This window comes from Scyliorhinus canicula, chromosome 4 (assembly GCF_902713615.1).
Source record: "Scyliorhinus canicula chromosome 4, sScyCan1.1, whole genome shotgun sequence".
NCBI lineage: Eukaryota > Metazoa > Chordata > Chondrichthyes > Carcharhiniformes > Scyliorhinidae > Scyliorhinus > Scyliorhinus canicula.
The window spans coordinates 143296845-143309309 of record NC_052149.1 but is presented as its reverse complement, the minus strand read 5'-3'; the positions used below and the strand labels follow the sequence as shown (position 1 = coordinate 143309309).

Genomic DNA, 12465 nt, shown 5'->3' with positions numbered 1-12465 from the left:
ATCTACAAGATGCACTGCAGCAACTCAAACCCCTTTTGACATCACCACAAACTCAACCACCTAGAAGGAGAAGAGGAGCAGATTCCTGGGAACACGACTATCTGCAAGTTCGCCTGACTTGGGACTATTTCACCATCCTCTCACTGTCGCTAGGTCAAAATCCAGGAACTCCCTTCCTAACATCACAGTTGGCATATCTACACTATATGGACTGCAGCAGTTCAAGAAGACAGCTCATCACCAGCTTCTCACAGGCAATTAGGGATATGCTGGCCTAGTGAGTGATGCTCCCATGATTTAATAACACTACCTCTCATGGCAGTGAAATACAAATCAGTTGTTTCTATTCTAAATGGAGCTGACTTTTACCATTTTAAAATGGCACAATTTTCCTAAACATACTTGAAGCGGAATTCAAAAATGTTCATGGTAAAGACCCTGGTGCTCTGCACCTTTAAGAACAAAGGGAGAAGAACTATCAGAAGATTGAGAATGGAAGAAATAATGGTACACAATGCTGTTACAACATCCTGGGCTAGTGTGCGTTCAACTCCTGCCCCACTTGACCTGAAGTTGTGAGAGACCGCCTTTGCTTGCAACCTGTAATGGTTTTCCTATAGATTCATTCATTCAGGTTCTCTGCAGCTTCAGGAATACAGTACTCCGCCTTTCTGGAGAGGAAGAGAAAGCAGGTCCTTGAGGTCCTTGTTTTTCTGTGTCAAGGACTCGACTGTTCCCTCAGGTCTCTGAGAACCATCCCACTGGGATAGGATACAATCACCACCTGTTACCAGGTAGAGTACAGCCCTTTGGCCAATCAATCAAACCAAATCCCAGCCCATCGATCTCTCTCTGGTGCCAAAAAGTCTGAAGCTTCTGTTTAAACTAGCAGAGGCTAGCCGATGTTCTCTCATCTAACTTCTAAGTTCCTCATTCTCTCTTCTGCTTGACTTAAAGGTACATGTCCATTAATCATCCCTGGATTAAAAATGATAACGGCAAAATAAAAGACAGGGAATAAACAGGAAGGACTCGTACAAACTTCTCTCCCTAAAAGAATGAAACACCAGGGCATGGACTTTTCATTAAGAAGTATACACGGCTTAAATCACAAACACATAGCCATTCAAATCATTCCCATTATGTAAGTTCCCTTCCCAGTCTCTATATTGGTAACCAGTCAGTCCTTAACCCTGTAACAAAGCACCCACAATTACATGATCCTTTCCAGGAACGTGTACAATTTTGACATTGAACTGTTGTAATAATAAACTCTCAGAGAATAATTTTGCATTCCAGGTTTTAAACTTCCCTATAAATGCAAGTGGATTATGGTCTGTATTAACTAAGCTTTGTTTACTGTCATGTTGGACATATACTAAAAGTGCTGAAGGAATGCCCATACCCCGAGGTCACTGGCATTTGTGGGCACTTTAAATGGTCTGAAACGTTTTGGGGGCCAGCAGCAGTTCACCCTCTAACGTGGCCTTCAATCTCTCAAGCCCTACTTAGCATTCTGTGGACCACAGCATTTCCGCTTGTTTCTGCAACATACCCTACATGCACTGTATTACAGTCTCTAACTAAGCCAGTCTCCGTGGTTTTAGTCAAGGTTGATGTGGCTTTATTGGTTCAGAGTTTCTTATGTCTACATCACTAGTTAACGGAGTGTCCCCTGGTGTTTCTCTACAACGATGTCTACACTCTTTAAGTATCTTTATTATATCTTCTCTGTTATTCTTCTGATAGGTGCCTGTTTTCACTCTCATTTACAAAGTCAATGGCAATGTGCTTCCCTTTGTCAGGTTTCTGACTGCCCAAAGTTGAGTGCGCTCCCCGAATGTGCTTCTTCTGCACTTCTGTCTCGTGTAATGCAGCCAGTCTTTTTTGATTGTCCAATTAATGTTTATCCAAATTTCCAGGATCTTGTGCAGCCAAACTACAAGCGGTATTGTCAATACGGAGGGAAAGACAGGCCAACAGCACAGTTCAATTCCCGTACCAGCCTCCCCGAACAGGTGCCGGAATGTGGCGACTAGGGGTTTTTCACGGTAACTTCATTTGAAGCCTACTTGTGACAATAAGCGAATTTCATTCATTTCATTCAAATATTTGGTTCATTTTGAACCAATAAACACTCCTCAAACCCTCCAGCTTTGCATTCTCGCTCTTCCTTTGCACAGTTACGTTCAGCAACAAGTAAAGCTGAGAGTTCAATCTTCGCAGGGTTGGTTGGCCATATATGCACCATTTTTTGTTTTGCAGCTCTTACCTCTTCATTGGAGTCTTCATATACACAGTTCTCATCGCCATTTAGTAATAAAGACTTAATACAATTTGTGCTTCCCAGATTTCAATTGTTCTGCTTTATTTTCAGCATCAGAACGTGGCACGTTACTGGCTTCATGAACTTCTTGGATTTTATTAACAATTGCAGAATTATCGCGTGGTAGTTCATCCACCTTCATCTTAATAACTGATTCCTTTTGAAAGTTGATTATTTCAGTAATTGTTTGTTATTTGCTTCCTTTACATAAGAGGCACTGTGGCCCTTCAAAAAGATGTGGTTAATCAGCTGTTTGCTTGGTGCCACTTTACAGTCTTTGCTGACCTCATCCTGAATAACTGATACCATGCTATCATGTATTTTTTCAAAGCAGGCATACTCTGGGAAATATCTGCACCTGAAGTGGATGGCAATGGGTTCACTGCAAGAAGGTGTAACAGGTTACTTATCGAAAAGCAAATTCACTTCCTTCTTCCGATTCGCTGACTTCTTTCCTAGCTTTGGAAGAATTTCTTGCTATTTGTTCAAGATCAGTTAGTGACAGGTCTATTCGATAGCAGTTGTTTATCATAACTTTATAAACAGAACCAAAATTGGATTCAGAACTCTCATCTAGATTCACACTCCTTTTTCTTATGGTCACCCTCAGTCTTGGGAGTTCTCAGAACCTGGCTCTATACTAGATTTTATCTTTGATAAATCTCTGTGAGAAATCATTCTTGTAGAGATAATTTCATCAGCATCAGCAGAATCAGATTCACTACCATCTTTATTTGATATGTGATCAATGTCTTTCAATTTCGTTCTTAGAGTTATTTAATGTCCAATGAGTTTTTTTTAATTCCCACATGCCCATAAGATAGTTATGGGTTTGGCTACCTCAGTTGATGAAAATTGGGTGATCTCCCCTTCAGATAAAAATCCTGCCTATCTCTCATCTACCTTATTCCTCACACTAGTTGCCATAGCTGTGTTTACCTCAGGTCTTCTAAGTCCAGTTAAAGCTAGTCTGCCCTGTAGTATTCTCCACTTTTGTTCCCTTTTCGGAATCCTCCTCAATTCCCACGAGTCCCATGGGCTTCCCTTGCAACTTCCAACATACTAAACGATCATGTCCCACCTTATTATAATGGTAACATCTAGGCTTTTGAGTCTCACCTTCACCACCTTCCTCCCTGCTCTGAGGGGGTGATCTTTGAGCATTTACAGCTATCCATTCTTTACCTCGGCTACCTGCCTTCTTTTCACTCTCCCACTTCCTGTCCTTTTCAAAATTATCGGGGCGACGGAACAAAGGTTTAAATTTCTGGATTAGCTCATAATCATCAGCCATAACTGCTGCCAGCCTAGCAATCTACACCTCTGGTCTTCAACACTGGTTCTTATTTGGTCTTTAACATGGGTTCTTATTATAGAAGGTAGAGAATTCTAGGACCTCTCTCTCAGCCTCATAGGTAGTTGCAACTCCCAACGCGCGTACCTATCTATCAAAATTGTTCTGCTTAACCCTTTCAAATTCAGCATATGTCTATCCCGGCTGTCGCCTTAAATTCTGAAACTTTTGCCTATATGCTTGGGGAACCAATTCATTTTCACCCAGAAGAACTTTTTTTACCTGGTCATAATTCTTAGACACCCCGCTCTGACAGGGAAGGTTACATTTCCTGTGCCCTCCCATCAATTTACTCTGCATGGGTAATGTCCACTTTTCCCTTGGCCACTCCATTTGGGTTGCTATTTTCTCAAATGCCCCCCCTAAAAAAAAAGTGTCTTCCTCCTTCTCCTTTTAAAGAGCCTGTATAAATTTTAACATTTTGCCACTGGGTTCTGTTCTACGATTAAGCTCCCCTTTAATTTATAGCAGCTCCCCTCAATGCCTTATGCTGGAACTCTCTCTTTTGACTTTTCCCCTCTCTGCAATTCCAAACTCCTAATTTCCATCTACATTTCGTTTTACTTTAACTCCATTTCTCTTTGCTGCATCTCCCTTTCATGCTCGAACTGCAGCCGAATTCACTCCAGCACCAGAAAATGTTCTTGATGCTAAACTTCTCTCGTGTGTTCCTAGCATCTCTTTCAAATTTAAATGCTGAACAATCGCGTTGGTTATCTCTATCTTCCTACCTCTAGCTGGTGCCTCTATTTCTAATTCCCTTGCAATTTGACTAGCTTGGCTTTTCAAAGCTCTTAAATAGATCAGAGACAAGCCGTCCACCTGAAAAATCTTAGCAGCATCCAGAGCCATCCTGTTATATCATTACAAACCTGGTGTCTCTTTTTAAAAAAACTAATACTGTAGCTTCGACGTTTACCGTTCCAAATATCCCGGATCAGAGTCCCCAAATCATGTTACAACACTCTGGGCTAGGGCACAGTCAATTCCTCTCCCACTTGATCCAGAGTCACAACACAAGTGAATTAGCCAACAGTTCTCAGAAAAATACCCCAAGTCTTTGGCCCTTGGCTGTCCAATAATTTTGTACGGTTTGTAAGTTTAAACCCAATTACTGTTTATTTATAACAAGAACAATAATACAAGAACTGTAATATGCAGAATTATAACAGGTTAACTATTATCTAATCCGAATTCCCCACTTAAGCTTTCCTCCCCGCCCTCTATCAACAGACACAAGACAGACACACACTGAGGGGGGAAAGAAGGTTTAAAAAATACGAGTAAAAGAGAAAAGAGTCTTTGTTTGAAACGGGTGTTTCCAGCATCTTACTCCTCTTCAGACTCCGCTTTCAGTTTGAAGTTTTTACTGTAGACTCATTCAGGCCTCTATAGTTTCAGGAATACAGCCCTCATAGCCTTTATATAGAGAGCAAGAGAGAGAGCGTGAGAGATAGAGAGAGAGAGCAAGCGTGTGTGTTCCGGTGTTTGTTTGCAGCCTGAAATGGTTACCCTGTAGATTCATTGTGGTAGCATTGTGGATATCACAATCGCTTCACAGCGCCAGGGTCCCAGGTTCGATTCCGGCTTGGGTCATTGTCTGTGCGGAGTCTGCACATCCTCCCCATGTGTGCGTGGGTTTCCTCCGGGTGCTCCGGTTTCCTCCCACAGTCCAAAGATGTGCAGGTTAGGTGAATTGGCCAGGATAAATTCCCCTTAGTGTCCAAAATTGCCCTTTGTGTTGGGTGGGGTTACTGGGTTATGGGGATAGGGTGGAGGTGTTGACCTTGGGTAGGGTGCTCTTTCCAAGAGCCGGTGCAGACTCGATGGGCTGAATGACCTCCTTCTGCACTGTAAATTCTATGATTCTATGATTCATTCAGGTTCTCTGCAGCTTCAGGAATGCAACACTCACAGCCTTTCCAGAGAGGGAGAGAAAAGCAGGTCTTTGTCTTTATGTCGAGGACTCAACTGCTCCCTCAGGTCTCCGAGACCCATCGCACTGAGATAAGTTCCAATCACCACCTGTTACTGGGCAGAGTTTGACCTTTTGACCAATTCATTGGCCACCAGCCAATCAATCAAACCGAGTAGCACTCCATCTCTCTCTGGGTGCTGAAAAGTCTGAAGCTCCTTTTCAAACTAGCAGAGGGTTCTCTCCTGTAACTTCCGAATTCCTCATTCTCTCTGCTGCTTAACTTAGATACATGTCCATTGATCACCCATGGTTCAAAAATGATAACGGCAAAATAAAAGGGGAAAAAGGGAATAAACAGGAAGGAACCTTACAACTTACTGAAATATGTGATGCAAATCAGTCAAGATGTTAGCATTTAAAACCAGTTTGTGTGATGAACTTGAGACAGATTGTGCTCCCATTTGGCAGATGGTTGTGACAGCGCGAATATTAAATTTATTTCGTCAATTTTTCAATGTCAAAACAGAACAATAAAATCTGCTTTTTTTCTGCAATATATTAAATTTGTGCACATGATGTTTCACAAAGAGAAAAAGTTGTTGGGAAGTTTGCATCAGAAGTACCATGAAATGTGAAAGGAATGCTTTGTTATCCCACCTTATAGACCCGCCTCCAATTCTTTTTATTGTCCTTCAGCATACGAGTCCAAAGCATGTTCATAACTTCAGGAAACTGCTCATACATAAACGTAGATCTACAATTAAACAAAAACAGCTTCAGCACATCCAATATAGGTAAAGACAGAAAACAAAGCAAAATAACTGAACAGTGCGAGTGGAACCTTGGGCGTTTACTTTTTTCCATTTTTACTATGAAAGGAAATTGCTGTGGGTGTGTATGCTCCCAGAGCAGAAGCAATAAATAAAAGCTGGCTGTAGGTGGCAGAATAGGTTTGGCATACACACAACACTTCCTTTTACAAATAGGCATTATGAATCAAGCAGTGCTGCAAATTATTGTCAGTATATTAACAAGAAAGAAAAATGCCCCAGCGGATCCCCAGCTGGCTACTTAGGAGTTTTCTGTGTTGATCTGACGTACAGCCTATCAAATATTTAGTGTTATTACATATGTAACAGATGGTCTGGGGTGAACTGCAGGTACAAGCTGGATTCCCTCATTGGTTTCAGATCCATTTGCTCACTAGCTTTATATCATGAAGAAAGCAAAAATACCCTGTGATCATTCATTGTATAGCACAGTTTATAAAGCATACAAAAAATTACAATTTCTTACAAAGAAAATTTTTTTTTAATTAAAAAAAGAGATTTAGAGTACCACCAATTATTTTTCTTTTCCAATTAAGGGGCAATTTAGCGTGGCCAATCCACCTACCCCGCACATCTTTAGGGTTGTGGGGGCGAAATCCACGCAAGCACGGGGGAGAACGTGCAAACTCCACACAGACAGTGACCTGGAGCCAGGATCGAACCTGGGGCCTCGGCGCCGTGAGGCAGTAGTGTTAACCACTGCGCCACCATGCTGCCCAAAATTGTGATTTCTTGTTGTTGTTTATGAAAAGGCAATTACTGCCCTGGAAGGTCAGTTTTCCAACATTGCATTCAGTTAATTCTTTCCTGAATAGGCACTGTTCCACAATGGCGGGCAGCATCTCACTGACCTGGACTTGAGGAAGTGGTGAAGAAGGGGAAATAGCTGGAGAAACAACTTACTTGATTTCTAATCCGCTAAGCCACTTTCTTATATAATACAATTCTTAAACTGGTAATTGCAAGCACAATCCTCAGCCAAATAAATATGGACACCACTGCGTATTTTGATTGCTGAGTACAATGAGTCATTAGTTATATTTTCTCCAACTCAATTCCATATTTCTATCTATGTAACTGGAAGTATTGCGCCTGAAGGTAATGCATTTCCTATCCACCAATCAGAATGCAGAACGCGCACCTGTGTCCCTTCAACCAATTACAGTGCCTTGAAGTTGGATCTCAGCACAGGAGCAAGGTAAACATCAAAAACTATTTTCTCAGTGCCAGGTAGCAGTTGAAACATCTTGCATGAGACCATCTAGATTTAATTTTGATTCAACTATATTGTAAGTGCTGAGAAAGCTGGATCCAAGCAGCTCCAAAGCAAAAAGAGAAATAACATGTTTTTTCTACTCTAAAAAAACTGATTTAAGTCATCAAGTTGAATTCTTCGGTAGCTTTGTTCCATGTTACTTTGCTCATTGTGAAAGTTTCTGTGAAGCATGATCTTGGTTCATGCGATGCATTGCAATTTAGCATCTATGGACCGTGTCTATGGAGAGCATGTTCAAGTGTATTAACCTGGAACAAACCAATAACAAACTGATTTGCTGAGAAGAATGGCATTTTATGGGACATTCTTCAGCATCCCCTACTCACCGAAAGAAGTTAAAGAAATGATTGTTCCTTTATTAGTAAATGTCACTTGCACTGTAACAATAAGAATGATGCAAGTGTTTGTGGGGTTCAAGTGATAACATCTTTTTCACTTGTCCTGTGCAGCTCAAGACCATTAGGAACAAAAAACTTAACAAGCCGTAACAAACTGCATAGTCTTCAGGAAGAGTGGGGTCAGGGCTGTTCTTCGAGCAACATCATTAGGTGTTCCAGCTCCCATGTGCTTTCCCTAGCCCATTCCCGTTGAACTACGTTTAAATACAATTTCTTATTTTGAAATGCAACCTCATGACCAAAGCAGTGATATCGCAGCTTTTACTAAAACAATAAATAAATCAATGGTTTGAAAAGATAATTTAGCAGCATGCTCAATCCGTGTATGTCTGGAGATATCCCTAGAACTCAGTAAGATTAGTACTTACTTGGCTATCTCTGCCATTAGCTGCCCTGAAGGTCCCCACGGATCATCATTGGTTGCTTCTCGAACCTTAGACTCAATCTCTGAATAATTCATAACCACATTTGTGCTGAAATGAAACAAGTCATACACATTACATTAGCATCAAAACACACAACCACATGAAAACTTAATAATGACTCACTGACAGCTTTAATGAGATACCTCTATAGGGCGGGGAAAACATTTTTGTGTCAGGCTGCCCTTAGGACACATCAGCACGCATTTAACTTGTCTTAAATCAAGTGTTACTGTTCCATTAGCTTTGCTGAATAATCAAAGAGGGTACTGTAGGTTTCATTAGGGCTGGAACCTGGTCCAATTTAAAAAAGAAAATCCAACTCAGATAAAATGGATACCAAAAGAGCCAAGTAATTATAGCTCGCACTTTTCGTGGTTACATTGGCTCACTGGTTTTAAAACATTTTGGATGGGGCAATTCATTTGAAATATTGAAACAATTCCCGGGACCTTTTTGTCTTTGTTTTCAATGGTGTTAGCTACCCAAAGGAAAATAGTAATAGCCTCGCGGAACACATTTTTATGCAGACAGAGCACAAGAAACAGCACATTACTAACTCACAAATGCAGAAAGGTACAGAAATCTGATAACAGAAATACTTGACAGTCCTCTGAAATCTATAGATGAGTTTGAAAAACTATAGCTTAGAATCATTTGTGTTGTTGTTTAGTATACATCACCAGTTTAGAAGCAGCATAATATATCGCATTCATCATGAAATCAGGCCCTCCCTCATATCATTTAATAAGTATCTCTTTGCAATTTTAAAATTCTACCATCATGTGGTAGTGAAGCAGTCGGATTTAAGTAAAAATAATTTACTGTAATAATTGAATGGCGGTTTGCTTCTGACTTCAGAATTCTATCTTCTTTAGGGCAGTGAAATTTGCAACTTGACACTCAGAATACAAGTCTAGTCTTTCAAATTAAGTATTGAGAGACAGAAATCCGTTTCATCACAATAAGCACTGCTCCCTCCTAGATCATGTTGATGAAATTTGGTAATCTTTAATGCAATGTGTAAGCTTGACAGCTGTTATTTGCTACCTTTCCTTGAATACAGTAACATGACATATCATATTATATTGATGACTTCATACCATAACACCATGCTCTCTTGTAAAGTGCCCTACCCATTAACATTCTTTGCTGCAAACAGTGATTTTGAACAGTTAGATTTGATTTGATGGAAGAAAACTGCAAAATAAAAAGGTTGTACTGTCACAAACCACTTCACTTTCTCCTCAAACCTCAACAACCTTTGGTATCTACATTGAGAGCATTACCTTCCATTGTATACATTCTACATTTAATTCACATAACAGATGGAAATCAGTTACGATTCTGCAAAGCATAAAGCTGCTGGTACCTTTGAAGTCTATAGCAAGGTAGAAAAAGTTTCATTTCCCCACCAGATACAAGGGCAACAACTGAATATGTCTCCCTCTCTTTGAAATTACATTCATCTTGCACCAGAGGGCAGTACATTATGTAAGTTACCAGCCAACAGGTTTCTTCCAGCTTCCCACTTTAGCGTAAATAAAATCAAGGCTTTCCGGAAAGAATGGGTGGGAAAAAATAAACATCTCCCCCCCCCCCCCCCCCCCCCCGCCCCCCCCCCCCCCCCTTTCGTAAATAATGACTAGAATTTTTTTTAAGTGGAATGCAGAGATAAGAGTTGTAGTTTCAGTTTCTTTATATCTAACATTTAATTTTTCCGCCACACTAAAACTCATTTGCCTCAGAGTTAAAGCAGCGGTTACCTGAAGTAAATGTCATGCTCGTCATAGAACTGTAATAAAAAGCATAATTTCTCACTGAAAGGTATGAAAATAAATATTTTCAAAATATACACAATAAACTTTTGGAAATAACCAATCGTAAAATAGAGGTTAGAGTCAGGCTATGAGAAAAGGGGAAAATTGTTTAATCTTGACATTAAGCTTATATAGGAGTGGGCTTATTTCCTAAAAGTTTAAAATGTATATGCACCAATCTTGGCAGGTGCAAGATACAGATGGTGTGGCAGATTGCTCAATCGCACTTCATCCAATGCATTTCATCTTGGATGATGAAATCTGCCTTTAAGTCACAATTGTGCGGGTTATTGCATGTGTATGCGCGCATGGTGGGGGGGGGGGGGGGGGAAGAGAGAGAGAGAGATGATGGGGAAGTGTTATTTTTACCTAGAGTTAACTTCTGCCCAGTTTCTAGAACTGTCAGAGCATTCAACAAGATATTTTAAACTCATCTATAGGACCAATTTAAATGCGACTTTCTTAGTATATGCATTCGGTATCCTATTTTATTCAGCTTTTGTATAATTATTTTCATTTGGAATTTAACTACAAATTTATAATCCAAAACCAATGGTCTCACACATCAGTATTTACTGCCTTTTGGAACAGCAGTTAAAGTATAGTGGGCACCTCATATAGTCTCTTGTCCTTTACATCATAAGAAAGAAGAACTATTAGGCCCAGAACTTGAGTGGCAATAACATGCCTACTTGGGCCGGGTGAGAAAAGTGCAGTGCAGAGGGTTCCCAAGGCCTTCAGCGAGTGTAGCATCGCCAGACAAAAGGAAGACACGGTTGCTTTTTACAGTACTAACTGCCATTAAGCAAGTACTTTTAAAAGCTCCAGCACACTGCAAAGTCAGGGAGAAGTGTGTACGGTCAGTGGGTAGAATGGGGCGGGCGGGGGGGGGGGGGGGGGGGGGGGGGGGGATGAGGGGGTTGGTTCTCAAGGGGAGAGGGGTAGCATGTTAGATGGATGAGCGGTCAGAAGATTGGGGATTTAGTTGCGTGGGAGGGGGCAGTTTTAATTCTTCTAAACTTCTCCTGGATAACTATTTTACTATTTTGGTAAGATAGTCCAAAACCACCCAAAGTCTCAGAGTTAAACTGGAGTTTTAGGATGGTTTCCAGTGCGGGTGAATTGCCCTTTGGAAGTTTAAACTTCCAGGCAATTCCCATGCAGTTCTTGCATGGGGACCCAGGGGAAATCGAGGTTATGGGCTTGATCTATTTAGCATACACAAAAGCACAGATTTCAGATCACAAGAGACCGAAGATCTACAATAAGATTTAACCAAATGTAAAATTAAGTTTAAAAATTGGGGGTTTATTATTCCATATGCACACTGATATATAACAGCCATTAGACCATAGATAGTCCAGTTCCATTTTCACTAGCAAAAGCCCTGGGTAACAATGAACTAAAGATGCTGGTAGGGAAACTAAGACAATAATAAATATATCATCCTGATGATGTCAAAGGAAAACATTAATTTATATACACCTGCCCTGCTAAGGCAGGGTCTGAGCAAGTTTATTTTGGTTGTGCTCAGTTGATCATTACTAAGAATTTTGCTACAACACACCTGATTTTAGCTAGACTTTCCATGCCATGGGTGCCTGACTTATTAATTTGTTTATTATTGCTAACCTTCTTCCTATAATGCATTGTGAACTTTTATTTTAAATTTGCTTTATTTGCACCTCTGCTCCTCTCATACTTGCAGCTTCTCTTGTGCAACTGCAACATTCCAAAAATGGATTTTAGAAGAAACCCATAATGAGTTGCTTCTTTTTCTCCCTTTAATCTATTAAATCTCCTTATACAGGACATTGAGTTAAGGCACCATTTCTGATGACAATTAATGGGAGTATAACAAAAAATTAAATTGCCATTAAAATTCATTTAGACCATTCTCTTAACTCCGTTACAGCATTTTTAAAAAACTCAAAGGAGTAAAAGTTGTTATCCTCTGAGGAGAGGAATTTTATTCATCAAGATGTCTATTTAAGAACACAACTCATTCCAAATCATTGTTTTTAAAACTATATTCTGCATTTGGCATCGAGCAAACCAAAAAAAAAGCTACATGCAGCTTGGCTTGCAACCAAAGCATTCAGAAATAACTTTTTTTTCCCC

General features: G+C 40.3%; 1 protein-coding gene across 1 annotated transcript in view; it reads right to left on the bottom strand.

Annotated features, from left to right (window-relative positions):
- Positions 1 to 12465, bottom strand: part of LOC119965051 (clathrin interactor 1-like) — a 236983-nt gene that overhangs the window by 100223 nt on the left and 124295 nt on the right. Inside the window, 2 exon segments of the mRNA XM_038795287.1 lie at positions 6256 to 6352; positions 8471 to 8575. Coding sequence (XP_038651215.1) covers positions 6256 to 6352; positions 8471 to 8575 — 202 coding nt within the window.